At 38.8% G+C, this 18,259-nt stretch overlaps 1 protein-coding gene across 4 annotated transcripts in view; it reads left to right on the top strand.

Moving 5' to 3' along the window:
* The window catches only part of shc2 (SHC (Src homology 2 domain containing) transforming protein 2), a 76,130-nt gene that overhangs the window by 19,892 nt on the left and 37,979 nt on the right, over positions 1–18,259 (top strand). For all 4 annotated transcript variants that reach the window (XM_057840547.1, XM_057840548.1, XM_057840546.1 and 1 more), the window contains one exon: positions 4,891–4,961. In XM_057840547.1, the coding sequence (XP_057696530.1) occupies positions 4,891–4,961 (71 nt within the window). The remainder of the gene's footprint in view (positions 1–4,890; positions 4,962–18,259) is intronic.

The following is an 18,259-nucleotide window of genomic DNA, read 5'->3' as shown; positions in this document are numbered from 1 at the left end:
TATTGAGTGTACTTTTGCTATTATGGAACCGAAAAAGACCCCACCACGGGCTAGTGTTAAGCCTAAGAAGACATTAAAGAAAATAAGGTATATTTTTGTGTAGTTTTAAGGCTTATTTAGTAGAAAATTATGTTTTATGGGGACCTGGGAACGGATTATTCTCATTTTAATGGTTTCTTATGGGAAATAAATGTTCGGAAGACGAACTTTTCGTCTTACACACACTTTCTGGGAACCAATTATGTTCGTGAGCTGAGGTATCACTGTAGTTCTACATGCAAGTGATATCTAGGCGTAGATTGTCGGCTGTCGGCTACAGTCAGGAAATATTGGCGCCACCTAGCCTAGCATCGCGTTTGCTACAGCGTCACAACACACACTCTTCTTTCTCCGTGTCTCTGACTTTTTTCGCGTCATTCAACCAACGTAGTAATGCATAGTAACAGACATTGTCTCGTTGCCGAAACGGCGACAAAATCCGAACGGAGAAAAAAAACTGCACAAAAAACGTAGATTTTTGCACGTACGGTGTACACATTTAAAAATTATTGCTCACTTGTACAAATTAAGCCGAAAATTACGATAGTTTTGCACAGCATTTCCAGTCCTTTTTAAACTCACTAGTCAATACACCACCTTAGTCTGACCAGTGATTATATAAGAAACATGCACTCACAATAACATTCGTAAAAGACGGCAGTCGTGACGCAAGCCGTTTAAAAATGGATGACAGTGTTATTGAATTTCCTAGGAATGCTTCTTGGAAAGTCACAGTCCCTGCAGTCAAAGAGATTGGAGCAAAGATAGCCCGGATGGAAGACGTGATGTGTTGTATCACCAGATGCGAGTGTATATATGTGTGTTTGTGTGTAACAATGGAGGCATTCAGTGAGGGGCGGGGGGCAGTCAATTTGCCTGATGGAAGACTTCCCCCATCTACAAATTTGGTTATGAAGCTCATTAAGCAATCGGGCTCGCTCTACTATTTTCTCTCTCGGATTAAGTCACAATAACACATAATCAGAACTGTACGACTGAATATGTTTAGAGTACACTAAAATTTGGAGATTTTTCTGTCAAACATGAAATTGTTCCATACAATTGATTCTTGCAAATGTTTTTTTTCTTGTTTTCAAATGTACAGTGGGGCAGATAAGTATTTAGTCAACCACCAATTGTGCAAGTTCTCCTCTTGAAAAGATTAGAGAGGCCTGTAATTGTCAACATGGGTAAACCTCAACCATGAGAGACAGAATGTGGAAAAAAAACAGAAAATCACATTGTTTGATTTTTAAAGAATTTATTTCCAAATTAGAGTGGAAAATAAATACCCTCGTTACCTGTATTAATGGCTCCTGTTTTAACTCATTATCGGTATAAAAGACACCTGTCCACAACCTCAGTCAGTCACACACCAAACTCCACTATGGCCAAGACCAAAGAGCTATCGAAGGACACCAGAGACAAAATTGTGGACTTGCATCAGGCTGGGAAGACTGAATCTGCAATAGGTAAAACACTTGGTGTAAAGAAATCAACTGTGGGAGCAATTATTAGAAAATGGAAGACATACAAGACCACTGATAATCTCCCTCGATCTGGGGCTCCATGCTATAAAATGCAAACTTTTTTTTTTTTTTTTCCATAATGGTTCAGACACCTATCCCCACAAAAACGGGTAAATATACAGTAGGGCAAATAAGTATTTAGTCAACCACTAATTGTGCAAGTTCTCCCACGTGAAAATATTACAGAGGCCTGTAATTGTCCACATGGGTAAACCTCAACCATGAGAGACAGAATGAAAAAAAAAGAGAAAAAAAAAAGGAAAATCACATTGTTTGATTTTTAAAGAATTTATTTGCAAATCATGGTGGAAAATAAATTTGGTCAATACCAAAAGTTCATCTCAATACTTTGCTATGTACCCTTTTTTTGGCAATAACGGAGGCCAAAAGTTTTCTGTAACACTTTACAAGCTTTTCACATACTGTTGCTGGTATTTTGGCCCATTCCTCCATGCAGATCTCCTCTAGAGCAGTGATGTTTTGGGGCTGTCGTTGGGCAACAGGGACTTTCAACTCCCTCCACAGATTTTCTATGGGGTTGAGATCTGGAGACTGGCTAGGCCATTCCAGGACCTTGAAATGCTTCTTACCAAGCCACTCCTCTGTGTGTTTGGGATCATTGTCATGCTGTGAGACCACATCTCATCTTCAGTGCCCTTGCTGATGGAAGGAGATTTTCACTCAAAATCTCTCGATACATGGCCCCATTCATTCTTTCCTTTACACAGATCAGTCGTCCTGGTCCCTTTGCAGAAAAACAGTCCCAAAGCATGATGTTTCCACCCTCATGCTTCAAGTGGGTATGGTGTTCTTCGATGCAATTCAGTATTCTTTCTCCTCCAAACACGAGAACCTGTGTTTCTCACAAAAAGTTCTATTTTGGTTTCATCTGACCATAACACATTCTCCCAGTCCTCTTCTGGATCATCCAAATGCTCTCTAGCAAACCGCAGACGGGCATGGACGTGTACTGGCTTCAGCAGGGGGACACGTCTGGCAGTGCAGGATTTGAGTCCCTGGCGGCGCATTGTGTACCTGATAGTAGCCTTTGTTACTGTGGTCCCAGCTCTCTAAAAGGTCATTCACTAGGTCTCCCCGTGTGGTTCTGGGATTTTTGCTCACCGTTCTTGTAATCATTTTGACGCCACAGGGTGATATCTTGCATGGAGCCCCAGATGGAAGGAGATTATCAGTGGTCTTGTATGTCTTCTATTTTCTAATTATTGTTCCCACAGTTGATTTCTTTACACCAAGCATTTTACCTATTGCAGATTCGGTCCTACCAGCCTGGTGCAGGTCTACAATTTTGTCTCTGGTGTCCTTCGACAGCTCTTTGGTCTTGGCCATAGTAGAGTTTGGAGTGTGACTGACTGAGATTGTGGACAGGTGTCTTTTATACCGATAATGAGTTAAAACAGGTGCCATTAATACAGCTAACGAGTGAAGCCTCGTTAGACCTTGTTAGAAGAAGTTAGACCTCTTTGACAGCCAGAAATCTTGCTTGTTTGTGGTGACCAAATACTTATTTTCCACTCTAATTTGGAAATAAATTCTTTAAAAATCAAACAATGTGATTTTCTGTTTTTTTTTTCCACATTCTGTCTCTCATGGTTGAGATTTACATCCCAGATCGAGGGAGATTATCAGTGGTCATGTATGTCTTCCATTTTCTAATAACCTAATAAAACACAGTTGATTTCTTTACACCAAGCATTTCACCTATTGCAGATTCGGTCCTACCAGCCTGGTGCAGGTCTACAATTTTGTCTCTGGTGTCCTTCGACAGCTCTTTTATCTTGGCCATAGTGGAGTTTGGAGTGTGACTGACTGAAGTTGTGTACAGGTGTCTTTTATATTGATAATGAGTTAAAACAGGTGCCATTAATGCAGGTAACGATGGGAGCCTCGTTAGACCTCGTTAGAAGAAGTTAGACCGCTTTGACAGCCAGAAATCATGCTTGTTTGTAGGTGACTAAATACTTATTTTCCACTCTAATTTGGAAATAAATTCTTTAAAAATCAAACAATGTGATTTTCTGGTTTTTTTTTTGCCACATTCTGTCTCTCATGGTTGAGATTTACCTTACAGGCCTCTCTAATCTTTTCAAGTAGGAGAACTTGCACAGTTGGTGTTTGACTAAATGCTTATTTGCCCTACTGTACCTAAAAACTAAATGACGAATCATTAAAAAAATATTAGATCAAACAAAAACTTAGCTTATGTTGGTCTTAACAGGGAGCAGCTGGATTCAACCATGTGGATGGAATGAGGCGGACTAGTGGGCTAGAGTATCCACCCAAATCAATAAAACTAAATCCAAACATTTTCAAGACAAACCATTACACCACTTTCATTGAACGAATATTCGAAGCAGCAAAATTTTATTTGAATCTTTTTTTCTAATCGAATACTTGAGTTAATCGATTAACCGTTGCAGCACTAGTGTAAATCAGACGTGGTTGCCATCACAAAACTAAGAGCTTTTTAAGTTGAAAATTCTTGTAAATAAATGCGTACATCCCTGAATTTCTATTGCTATAAACATAGAACAGTCTAGATTCTTGGTTAAAAGCAAAAAAAAAAACAGGCAGGTATCATTCATTTTACGTAAATATTTCAAGCTAAAGTTACGCAAATTTTTTCCATGCATCTTTTTTTCACAATGTTTCAAAGTGCATGCAAGGGGCGATGACAAAAATAATATCTTATTCATTTTAACTGACAGGGCTGGCAGTGATTATTCATTTTCGACCGTCCCAGGTCAAATGGATTGGACACCTATCACCGTCAATGGCAGCCAATAAGTCTGCTTGACACTATATGTTGTCGACATTGACAGATGAACAAAGATAGAATATTTAATCATTCTTGGACCAACTAAGTGTAATTGAATAGAGTGGTCGGGAATGACTGTTTACTAGCACCTTTATACACATTAGTAGGTTACATGAGGGGCATCCTGACACAGACTGACACAAACATACTCCCAGCAGAGACGGGAGATGCTACAGATTGTCCGTGCCCGGGAGCTTTTAGTGCCTCTAATCCAGTCAAGGTGCCATTAGCACCTCAAGTTGCCATCCATTAGGATGCTACTCAGCTGGCCGCTGGCCACCGGAGTACACTGGGAGGCTCTATTCGCGGATTTAAGATCATGCAGGGTTAGAAATAAACTTCGAGTTAAGAGAGCTACATTATGCAATGTTTTTTTTTTTTTTTTCGAAATCAAACACCTCTTCTCAAAATATTGTGTAACTATCATTCTTAACAGCATAAATGTAGTCACTTAATTTTTGTTTGTTTATGTGTGTCTGTGTGCAGTACATGGGCTGCATTGAAGTGCTGAAGTCAATGCGCTCCCTGGATTTCAACACACGCACTCAGGTGACCAGGTAAGATGCATATTCGCTCACTAACTAGTTGATCATAAGGCAAGACGCAGGGGCGCTGCCAGGGATTTTGGGCCCCATGAAAAGATATCACTTTGGGCCCCACCACCAGTGCCGGGACACACACACACATTTAGAGTATCAACTACGTAATTTCCTGCATTCTGGTGAATCTTTACACACTAATTTGTGCATTTTCTGCCTTAATTTAAGATGAAAATATATTTATGTAAACATACAGCGTATAGAGCAATAATGAATAGACTGATATCATCTTTAAGAAATGTACTGAAGCCCATCTTTTACAATCTAAATATATTTTTATTAGAAATATTCTCAAATACCACAATGAATGACTTAAGTTAAAACAAAACTTTTATTCTAACAATACTACAGCATACATTAACGCCAATCAAAAAAACAATCTTTAGAATGATATAACAAACAAAGCGAACACCACACATACACACACACACACACATACACACGCAATCACACTCACAATTACAAACAAAGCGAGCAGATTGCAGGTTGCTCAGCCTTAGTCACCAAGAGCCCAGCGCCGAGCCTTCTTGATAGCAAAGTCAGTGATCAAATCATTAAAGTCTAGCTTCCTAGCCAACTGACTTTCAATGGACAACATGGCAAGACTAGAAAGCCTGTCCTGACACATAGTGGACCTCATATAATTTTTTATGAGTTTAAGCTTACTAAAAGCTCTCTCGCCGCCTGCAACCGTTACGGGGAGTGTGCAAAATATTCGTAAAGCGATGCACACTTCTCCAAAAATGCTTTGCAGCTGCATCTTAAAAATTGCATTCAGGAGACCAAGAGAGGACAAGTTAGGGGGGAATGTAGCAGTATACACAGAGTTCAGGTGTCTTACTGAAGATGGTCCTGGCTCTGTAGTGTACATAAAATGACAAATATAACAATATCTTCTATATTATTCTAGTATCTTAATTTAATTATTAATTATGTATCATTAATTAATAATAATAATAATTATTATTAATTATTATTACTTATTACTATTTGTCTCTTAGCCACTGATATTTTATGTGTGGTGTGGCTGTGTTCAAGTTGATTCCTCACCTCCTTCAGTTGGGAGTAAAGATGAGGCTGGCTCATAAAGGGTGTCAGGAGACAGGGCTGCTGAGCCAGACGCAGCAAGAGGAGTTGTGCTTGTGCCTATTACAACAGGCGGGGCAGAGACAACTGTTTTGGTGTGGAGAGCTTGCGAAAGGGTTAACCTGCTGTACTAATTAAATGTAAGCTAAAAGTGGAGCAAACACTAGCTAGCAAACAATTACAGTATTTCATTATGGAGTAGGCTTAGCCCCATTTGAAAACTTACAATCTCCACTATAGGCTACAGCTCCGAAGCCAGGTCCCTTCCTTGTTAACTAACTAAATTTAATTGATGACAAACTAAATTCAATACATTTTTGACAAACTGGATTCAACCAGATTGAACAAAAAATCCACACCAACTTTCAACATGTGTATGATACCAAAAAATGCCGTCATTATTTGGAATTCATGTTCTTGAATTGGTCAGTGTCGCTCACTGAGGTCGGGAAAATCCCGTATTTCTTACGGAGTGAGCTGGGACCTGCTTCTGAGCTTTCTAATAGACGTCGCGTGAGCTAAAATAACAGGTTAATTTTCAGCACTACACTGACACAATTTACACCAACCTTCCTTTGTGAAGTACTTTTTCACATCCTGTTGGCCTTTTCTACCCCTCTCCTGCTTTGCTTTATTTTTTTTCCTCTTTTGATAGCCTGATTTCTGTTTTGAAAACATTTTTGATGTAGCCCACCGCACGCACAGTACTCAGAGTCATTGACTGGTGTAAATGTGCACCGCTGCTCAGCCTGCGCGCGGTCTGATCAAAGGAAGGGCGGACGAAACCAATTAATGAAAATACGCGGGGGGGGGGGGTACGTTGCTGGCAGTACATATGCTCTCTGGATGTTTACTTTTGGCCAAAAACAAAACAAGAAAAAGAAACCCTTCGTTTTATACCTTTTAAAATTATAATGATTAATATTTAAATTTGCAAACGATTACCTAATGCTCTAATTTTCTTTGTGGGCCCCCTCAGGCCATGGGCCCTTAGAATCAGTACCACTTTTCCCCCCTATACGGCGCCCCTGGCAAGACGTGCAAGATTAGCTATTAGTAACCATGATGTCACACTGCTATCAACACTCCATCTGGATTGGCATTTGGGAAAAGGATTGGATGGTATAGATTTCACGAGTTTGTGTACAGATACTTGAATTTCTAATCATCCACTGGTAAGTGGTTTGAATTGAATTTAGTCCCCAAACTGGCCTGTAACGTTCAGCTTCCAAAGACTTAGCAGTTGTTTATCAAGAGTAGATCCACCGTAAAGTATCGGAAACATATGAAGCTGAAAGAAACCATTACCGACCATTTCACGGATATCCTTCTTCCAAGGGCGTAGGTTTGCATAGGGACGGTAGGGACATAACACTTCCAACTTTTCAGGATGATCGAATTACCCCCACCAACTTTTAAGCCACCTTATTTGCATTATTTAATAACTTCAGTTACTATATAGGTCATTTACATTGTCTTCCTATATGTTGTAAGTAGGGTTGTTCCGATCATGTTTTTTTGCTCCCGATCCGATCCCGATCGTTTCAGTTTGAGTATCTGCCGATCCCGATCGTTTTAGTTTGAGTATCTGCCGATCCCGATATTTCCCGATCCGATTGCTTTTTTTTTTTTTTTTCCTCCCAATTCAATTCCAATCATTCCCGATAATTTTTCCCGATCATATACATTTTGGCAATGCATTAAGAAAAAAATGAATACAACTCGGACGAATATATACATTCAACATACAGTACATAAGTACTGTATTTGTTTATTATGACAATAAATTCTCAAGATGGCATTTACATTATTAACATTCTTTCTGTGAGAGGGATCCACGGATAGAAAGACTTGTCATGCCATGCCCCAATGCATGATGGGAAGTGGAACCATGATGGGAAGTGGAACCATGACTGTGCGTAGTGCTAGCAATTCATATATCTTCTCTGCTGCCTTTTATCTCTCTATATAGGTAAAATAGCGCCATTACAGATTAAGCGCGATAATGCGTGAGTGGTTCGTGCAACGCATGCATTAATTGCATTAAATTTTTTTAACGTGATACATTTAAAAAAACTTGGGATAAATATGATAGCCCTACCTTAAGCCTAAACTATCTCTGGATGAGTGTAACATATTATGTCTGTAATGTTAAATACAATTAGAAAACGATTTAATTTAAAAAATATATATATATATAAAAAAAAAGGCATGGCCGATATTTTTTTGCCGATTCCGATACTTTGAAACTGACGTGATCGGCATCCCGATCGATCGGGACATCTCTAATATAAACTATGCAATTTTTTTGACCCTGCCTGTTAAAGGAATCGGAATTGAGAATCGTTTGGTACCGGAATCGAATCGTAGAATCGGAATCTGAACCGTTCAAATTCAAATGATGCCTTAACCTACCTACCGTATACTAACTAGACATATGAGTGATGCTAAATTATCTTAAAGGGGGTCTCAAAGTCCACACCACAAAGCCACAGGAATTTTCAATCAAAGAAGGGGTCCTTCAAGGACATAGCTAGTCTCAGACAATTTGGTCTTTGCTGCCAAATTTGAAACACCCACACAAGAAGTGAAACTGAATTACAAACAAATTCCGTTGTCCTCATCATGTATTGGTGGAGCAGGGCAGAAAATTTACTTAAAACAACCAACTTTGCTAGGTCACAGCTTGGGCAACTATTTTACCTAGCAACAGTAAAATTGGTAGGCATGTCTGCCAATGTTAGGCTACCTACGGATGCCTGAATTTCTTTTCATCTACACTTTAACGTGCTTGAAATTGAGTTTATCTTCCAAAGTTGCTCTGAACCTTTGAAAATTCAGGTACAAAAGCAAGTTTCATGATAAAATTTGGTATTGTTTTCCATTATGAAAAGACTCACAAAGATTAACCAAAGCCCAAAATGGATGTTGACTGATTCATAGCCCTTTTTCTTAAGCTTAAGCACCAGCCTGTTGCATACAAACTTCAATCCTTGTACATCAGATACTTCCATGTACAATATTGCCTGTTTGAGTGATGTTGGACATTTTTCCTTCGAATGCATTTTGCTGTCCAAAGACAGGTCATAGGAGTCAGGACACACAATAGCACAAGAAGCTGTTGTGTCTTTATGTCCGACACACACATGATGTTATTGTCGTATGAGCAGGCCACAGTCTCTCAGGAGACACACTCGCTCCCCCTTTCTAGCTCCCTCACTTTCTCTCACCCTCATCTCTTTCCCTGAATCGATTGACAGTAATGTGAGCCTGCTAGGCTAAAGTGAAGGGGGAGGGATGGGGGTAGTAGTGATGGAGATACAGTGGGAGGGGGTGGGATCTATAATTGATGATGTTTACTAATGACTGTGGAAAGCTGCAGCCTTCCCCCTCGTTGAACCCGCTCATAATGTTGGATGGTGAAATTTATCCAAAGGGAAGGGGAGTAGGGGACTAAACAACAAAATACGACAAATATATCATAACAAAAAGTTAATATCTTAACTATAACAACCCTAATCCTTTACTCCAACGCCCACTGTTGGAGTCTACAAATGCTGTTTTCCAATTTTCAATTAAGGGCGCATAGAAAATAGACAACTATTGTTCATAATGGCTAAACTCATCACACAAGTAGCCCACATACAAAAAACTTCCATCCATCCATTATCTGTACCTTAACCCTTAACCACTAAGCCTAACGCTAACTATAAACCACAACTACAAACCCTAAACTTCAACAACACCCCTGATCCAAACCCCATCACCTAACTACTAAACTTTAAAGCTCGGAGCATTAGCATAACATTCGCGTTCTCGTTAGCATTAGCATTTAGCGTGACGAGTGTCATCTGAGACTCTTGGACAACTTTTTTTTTTTGCACTTACAGTTTGTGGCGTCCAGGTGGGTATAATTAATTGAAAATAATGTACTGGTTTCCTGTCGAATGTGCATTTTCATCACCAAGTTGGTGGTGGTCTTTTAGACGCTACAATATATAGTGGGGCAAATAAGTATTTAGTCAACCATCAATTGCGCAAGTTCTCCTACTTGAAAAGATTAGAGAGGCCTGTAATTGTCAACATGGGTAAACCTCAACAATGAGAGACAAAATGTGGGAAAAAAAAAAAAACTGAAAATCACATTGTTTGATTTTTAAAGAATTTATTGGCAAATCATGGTGGAAAATAAGTATTTGGTCAATACCAAAAGTTCATCTCAATACTTTGTTATGTACCCTTTGTTGGCAATAACGGAGGCCAACCGTTTTCTGTAACTCTTAACTCGGTGTAAAGAAATCAACTGGCGGAGCAATCGTTAGAAAATGGAAGACATACAAGGCCACTGATAATCTCCCTCGATCTGGGGCTCCATGCAAGATCTCACCCCGTGGCGTCAAAATGATAACAAGAACGGTGAGCAAAAATCCAAGAACCATACGGGGGGACCTAGTGAATGACCTACAGAGAGCTGGGACCACAGTAACAAAGGGTACGATCAGTAACACAATGCGCCGCCAGGGACTCAAATCCTGCACAGCCAGATGTGTCCCCCTGCTGAAGCCAGTACACGTCCAGGCCAGTCTGCGGTTCGCTAGAGAGCATTTGGATGATCCAGAAGAGGACTGGGAGAATGTGTTATTGTCAGATGAAACCAAATTAGATTTTTTGGGTAGAAACACAGGTTCTCGTGTTTGGAGGAGAAAGAATACTCAATTGCACCATACCCACTGTGAAGCATGGGGGTGGAAAAATCATGCTTTGGGGCTGTTTTTCTGCAAAGGGACCAGGACGACTGATCTGTGTAAAGGAAAGAATGAATTGGGCCATGTATCAAGAGATTTTGAGTGAAAATCTCCTTCCATCAGTAAGGGCACTGAAGATGAGATGTGGCTGGGTCTTTCAGCATGACAATGATCCCAAACACACAGCCAGGGCAACAAAGGAGTGGCTTCGTAAGAAGCATTTCAAGGTCCTAGAGTGGCCTAGCCAGTCTCCAGATCTCCACCCCATAGGATATCTGTGGAGGGAGTTGAAAGTCCGTGTTGCCCAACGACAGCCCCAAAACATCACTGCTCTAGAGGAGATCTGCATGTAGGAATGGGCCAAAATACCAGCAACAGTGTGTGAAAAGCTTGTGAAGAGTTACAAAAAACATTTGGCCTCCGTTATTGCCAACAAAAAGTACATAACAAAGTATTGAGATGAACTTCTGGTAATGACCAAATACTTATTTTCCACCATGATTTTCTAATAAATTATTTAAAAATCAAACAATGTGATTCTGTTTTTTTTCCCACATTCTTTCTCTGATGGTTGAGGTTTACCTATGTTGACAATTACAGGCCTCTCTAATATTTTCAAGTGGGAGAACTTGCACAATTAGTGGTTGACTAAATACTTATTTGCCCCACTGTAATACATTTTTTATTGCCAAAAAATAGTCACTTTCCCTCAACTTAAATGACGTACCCATGAACCTTGTGTGATGTTTTAAAAATCAAAACAACTTGCGCAAAGGCATGAGATTCAGAGCCTCACCTGCATATTGAAAAATATATTGTGAAAGCACACGAGGTAGGCCTGGCCAGGAAGGCGCTCGGGACATCAAGGTTTCCAACAACAAAGCTTTTTTATTCAACAAAAAAAGTGGGTTTCTCCAAAAGAAAGTGGCCGAAATGCAGCACCATAAAACAACAAATTAAACGTTTAAAAAAAAGTTAACTTAGATTTGTTCTCAAAATAATTTATTCCAGGTCTTTCTGTCCTTGTTTTTCCGCGCCACACCCGTCTCAGTCTGGTCGTCATTTATATACCCCTCCAGGAAGGCTGTCATTAAGTGGCTTAAGCACCCACACCTGGAGGAGTTGTTGGCATGCTGGGAAGCGTAGTGTTTGGGCTGGCGGCCATTTTCACAGGATTCTTCATCTCTTGAAAAAAATAATGTAACGGCCCTCCACTACCTGCACCCGAATGATGTCACAATATCTACATATACTGTATTAGGGGTGTGATGATGCATTCAAGTCACGGTTCAGAAGGACCTCAGTACAGGGGTCACGGTTCGGTGCGGGTTTAGCACAACAGGAAAACAGTTAAAAAGTAAGTTTCTATACCTTTACCTTTTGTTTGGACGCAGAAATGTCCAAATTACTCATTTTTTGCCAAAAAAAACAGGCAGTTGTCTGAAAATTATCCCATTATTTGAATGTAAAGTTACACTATTGTGTATGGATACAAAATCCAACGTGGCGGCCATCATAGAACCAAAACAAAGTTGAAAATTATTGTAAATAAATGCGCAAATCCCAGAATTTATATAGATTTGAACATAAAACAGCTTAAATTCTTGGTTAATAGCGAAACACTGAGCAGTTACCGTTCATAATACGTAAATATTTCAAGCTAAGATTACGCTAGTTTTTTTCGAATCCTTGACCAAATCACTATTGAGACACTCCTGCCTGCTTGTACGCACTAAAACCTTTGTCCTGTTTCCACCTAAATCTGGTGTTAGAACACAGCGTGTGTTTGAATTTATCGCAGTGAAAGCTTTCACGACGCTCTGCCACCCCCCCCCCACCCCCGGGAAGCTGTGCGCAATGTCTGTAGAAGCTGTCTCGTTAACTGATAGTTACTTACATTTTTGTTCTTCTTAATGAAAAAATCAGTTCAATTCAATCAGTTAATATAAACATCTTTTCTGTGAAAGATGTTATCGGATGTATAATGTAAAAACATGTAGAATATGAAAAAGTAATGTCAGTTACTTTGCTACTTACTAGGGTTGTTCCGATCATGTTTTTTTTGCTCCTGATCCGATCGTTTTAGTTTGAGTATCTGCCGATCCCGATATTTCCCGATCCGATTGCTTTTTTTTTTTTGCTCCCGATTCAATTCCAATCATTCCCGATAATCTTTCCCGATCATATACATTTTGGCAATGCATTAAGAAAAAAATGAATAAAACTCGGACGAATTTATACATTCAACATACAGTACATAAGTACTGTATTTGTTTATTATGACAATAAATCCTCAAGATGGCATTTACATTATTAACATTCTTTCTGTGAGAGGGATCCACAGATAGAAAGACTTTTGTATATTGATTTGTATATTGAGATTTTGTATATTGTGACTAAATATTGCCATCTAGTGTATTTGTTGAGCTTTCAGTAAATGATACTGTAGCCATGCCCAAATGCATGATGGAAAGTGGAACCATGACTGTGCGTAGTGCTACCAATTGATATATCTTCTCTGCGTTGGGAAATAACATAAGGTGTTAAGAAAAAGATCAGTTGCTACCTTGCTTCCCCACATTGCTTCCCATGATATTTCTAATCGTAGGGTGAGAGATTGTAAGGCTTTAGCTAATTAAAAAAAGGCTCCAAAGGCTGCCAAAATTCACTCTACTCATTTTACGCTGCCTTTTATCTCTCTATATAGGTAAAACGGCGCCATTACAGATTGAGCGCGACAATGCGTGAGTGGGTCGTGCCACGCATGCATTAATTGTGTTAGATACATTTTAAAAAAAAAATTAATTACCGCCGTTATCGGGATAAATTTGATTACACTACCTTAAGCCTAAACTAAAGACTCTGGATGAGTGTAACATATTATGTCTGTAACGTTAAATACAATTAGAAAACAATTTAATTAATATATATATATATATATATATATATATATATATATATATATATATATATATATATATATATATATATATATATATATATATATATATATATATATATTAAAAAAAGACATGGCCGATATTTTTTTGCCGATTCCGATACTTTGAAAATGACGTGATCAGACCCGATTGATCGGGACATCTCTACAAATTACTAATTACAAGTAAGATTAACAACACTGCTTGCTCCTAAGACAAGCAGACCAGGCCAATTGCGATTAGAATAAAATGACCTAGAATGTAGGTCATTTTATTCATCTAGACCCGAGATGAATAAAACTACTCAAAGTCAACTTTTAGAAAGCTTTGCTGCTCCTGCAGAAAGTGCCACAGAGGAGCAAAATATTCAAAAGAACTTAATCAACTTACTTTAAATACAATGAAAAAGAATAGCTATGTCACACATGATTTGTGATCTCATAAAATTTCAAAACCCAAAAGAACTCTGCTTCAAATTTGAGAAACCAGCAAGTGTCTGTGTTTGGAAAATCAGATGCTCTGTTGAATGAAAGCAGAAGGTCAAGCACAGCTTGTAAATTCAAATCTAATTTCGCCCAACCTAATCAGACCCATTTAAACTCTCTGTTCCTAGCATTAAAGAGTTGAGCACACCAAAAGGAGCAAAAAATATATACCTAATGGATGCAGAGCATTGAAGATAATTGATAATGGCGAATCCACCTGCTCAAATAAAAAAAAAATCGAATTACCGTAATTTTCGCACTATAAGCGACACCTGACTATACCCACCCACCAAATTTGACACGAAAACGGCATTTGTTCATAAATAAGGCACACTGGACAATAAGTCGCAGCTGTCCTCCCTGTATTAGGGGATATTTATGCCAAAAGATAAAACAACTATATTTGACAATTGCATCATATGACTGCCATAAGACCAAATGAACCACCGTGAAGCTTTGAACCAGTTGGCTGCAAAGCTTCATTGCTTCAAGAAGTTTCCTTTGGCCATCACTGCTCCCTTGGGGGAGACAGCTGCCACCTGCTGTCAACACTATTGTCATCCAACATGCCTCCTAGCATGCATTGCAGTGCTACAGATGTAAATAACAATCAAAATTCATGTTTTGTGCTAATTACTTCTTCAGTTACTCTTTGAGTTGTTTCCTTAATTGCTAGCTCTGTTATTTGGTAACACTTTATTTGACAGGGGTGCCATAAAACTGTCATAAGACCATCATAATTATGACAGGACGCTGCCGTGAGCAGTGTCGTCAAAGATTACTTAAAAAAGTAATGTATTTACTGATTACTGATTACACCTCAAAAAAGTAATCTAGTTACTTTACTGATTACATTATTATCAAAGTTTTTACCAATTTTTCTCCTTTTGCTGCCTCAACATAAAAATGACAACAAAAAATGTCATCACATGTAATTGAATTTTTCACATAAGGCTTAATCTTTGAGTTAGCGGGGGTTTAATTAGTCGATGGAGTTGATTTCAACCACCATTGACTCGCGCTAGCTTAGCCACCCCGGAGCCCTGAAACTAACAAATAACTGACAAACTGCACGGAATTTGTTCAAATCAACTTCAACGACTAAATAAACCCCCGCTAACTCCAAGATAAAGCCTAATGTCAAAAATTCTGAACTTCCCCTTTAAAATAAAGACCTAGCTGTTAAAATATTGTCTATAAAAGTTGTAAAGCAACAAAACAAACAACAAAAATTAATGAAATGAACAAGAATCCTACAACGTATTTCATAATGGGTCAAAATCAGTTTTCGAGCAGATCATGTGACTACCACCTAAGAGACTTTTGCTTTGCTAAGCCAAAACTACACCTGTGGAGGCAAGATGGAATTAGAATTTCTGTAAACCTAAGCTTTCAAACACAACCAACAACAACTGAGCTTGAACAGTTTTATATAAATGTACGTATATATACAGTATTGGCCAAAAGTTCAGCGACACCTCAAAGGTGGATACTTTGAAGAATGTAGAATATAAAACCTGTTTTCAGCTATTTCACTTTTTTTTGCCATTCCACATGTTCGTTCATAGTTTTGATGTATTCAGAGAGGATTTACAATAGTAATGAAAATATATAAAACGTAAAAATGTTTAGGTGCGTCCAAACTTTTGACTTTTGTTTCAGTCATCAACATGCTTTGCCCCCAGCCCCACAAAAGTAAAACTCCACCTATGGTTACAAACACTGACAATAAAATGCGCATAAAGGCTGGTTACAAACTGTAGAAGTGCTGGCTGTCTTGTAACCTGTAGGATTTGATTCGAGTTTTGTCGCGTTGTGTTGTAATTCCAAGTGCTTCCTTGTTGAATTGGATGTAGAGTTTTTAGCGGCTGACAGTCTTTTTCAGCCAGTGTAAAGTTTGCAACGCACGGAGATATTTTTGTCATCTTTACTGGACAGAAATGTGAAGTAATGGCTGTATTTCAAGTGAGCAAAGGCATCCATTTGCGGTATATCCTGCCTTTCACTGTTAGCCTCGCTGCCTCGTCAGAATGCTATGTTGTTGACGGCCGTGGCAGACAGCGCTCATACAGCATCGCAATACACGTGACCCATTTTTTTTTTTTCCCCGATGAGAAATGCTCTTTGTACATGACTACAGTATTCTTCATTCTACATACATTATGAGGCAAAAACAAAATACTAACGCACAGGCACTAGGGAAACTAACTTTAATCGGATTACTGGCTTGGAAAAATGAACCGTTAGATTACTCGTTACTGAATAAAGTAATCAGATTACAGTAACGCGTTACTTCGTTACTGAAAACACTGGCCGTGATTTCATTTTTGTGTCATCTGGCACTATCTCACTTTTGAATAGATGTAAAAGATACGAGCTAGCCATAAATGGAGTGTTGGTGACATAATATGCCGCATGATACTTACATGTCATAAAAATTCATTAATGCCCATAATAGTGTCATAAACATGTCATAATCATGACGGTGTCATGGCAGATTCAAAATGAGGGAAAAAAGTAGCGGCTTATAGTCTGAAAATTACGGAACTATATATGCCATTACATAATAAATAATCAAACAGCATTTGTTTCAGATAAGTGATTGTGACTGTGATGTAATCAAATTTATTAGAATATTTTTGCCAACAGAGTCAAAAATAGGCGCAGAAGTAAAACTTGACAGGTAAATCAATGTTTGCATTATAGTTGATGCAGCTGACTTTTTGTCCTTCCATAGTCAAATCGTGATGTCAATGTCAAGAATGTAGTTCATTTTCCTGAACGTCGTCATCCAACATTGCGCTCTTTGTCGGTTGCGTTAAACAGCAACACCCTGCATCCTATAGGCCTGAATGCAGACAAAAACAACAACAATGGCTGTCCACACCAGTGTGAATCATCAAAACAGCATTGTTGTGTAAGGAGGGGCGGTCCTGAGACCTTTACTCAAGACAAAGCCTGGGACTGCTGCTGCTTTTTAAATATTTACGAGCCACTCGATAGGGGCCACCGGGTTCTTGACTGCTGTCCATGGCGTCCCATGACAGCAAAGCCTGCTTCCCACCCACTGCCTGACACAGACGCGGGCAGACATTTGCTTGTCATTCCTGAAAATGTTAGAGCAAAGCAAGTCACACTTGATAATTGTATCATTGCGCTGTTTAATGAGGCTGTAAACAACTGCAATAAAAAGACCTTTTGTCGTACATGTTTATAGTATGTGTATTTCTTTTTTTTATGTTTTCTTTTATCTTACCTTTTCTTTTTCATGATTTAAAATGATCCAATGCATTTTTAAGTGGCATCAATTAATCCAGGACTTTCACTGTTCACTAGTAGCGGGGGTCCCTTGTATTTTTAATGAAGAGTTGAACAACAATAGATTGTCTACAGTCCCTGACAAAAGTCTTGTAGCTTGTCCATTTTGTAGAAACAATTGCTAATAACCTGACTTTTCATTATTCAATTGGTTTCAGAAATGGCTCATATGAAAGCTAAGACCCTCCCAAATGATGTTGAATGTACAAAAATATATTTGTTCCACTGAAAAAAGATTTATCATTTAATGAAGACATAAAGGTCAAATTTTGGCAAGACAAAAGTTTTGTCGCCTACAGAAAGTAGTGTGAAAATTGAGCAAAAAATGTACTTCAAATATGAAAACATGTTACATAACGTAAACTAATTAAGTAGTGGTGCTGTGAGATCCAAATTTAATATTTTGTATGACTTCCATGGGCTTGAAGGACTGCATCCATGCGGTTTGGCAAGGATTCATACAATTTATTGATGAAGTCATCAGGAACATCAAAGAAAGCAGTCTTGCATGCCTCCCAGAGTTCATCAACATTCTTGGGTTTCGTCTTCCATGCTTCCTCTTTCATCCTACTCCAGACATGCTCAATGATGTTCATGTCTGGTGACTGGGCTGGCCAGTCCTGGAGGATCTTGATTGAAGTATGCGATGGAACACCATCCTGCTGCAGAATTTCTCCCTTTTC

Source organism: Corythoichthys intestinalis, chromosome 7 (genome assembly GCF_030265065.1).
Source record: "Corythoichthys intestinalis isolate RoL2023-P3 chromosome 7, ASM3026506v1, whole genome shotgun sequence".
NCBI lineage: Eukaryota > Metazoa > Chordata > Actinopteri > Syngnathiformes > Syngnathidae > Corythoichthys > Corythoichthys intestinalis.
The sequence above is the reverse complement of the archived record's forward strand: the minus strand, read 5'-3'. Positions and strand labels throughout refer to the sequence as shown.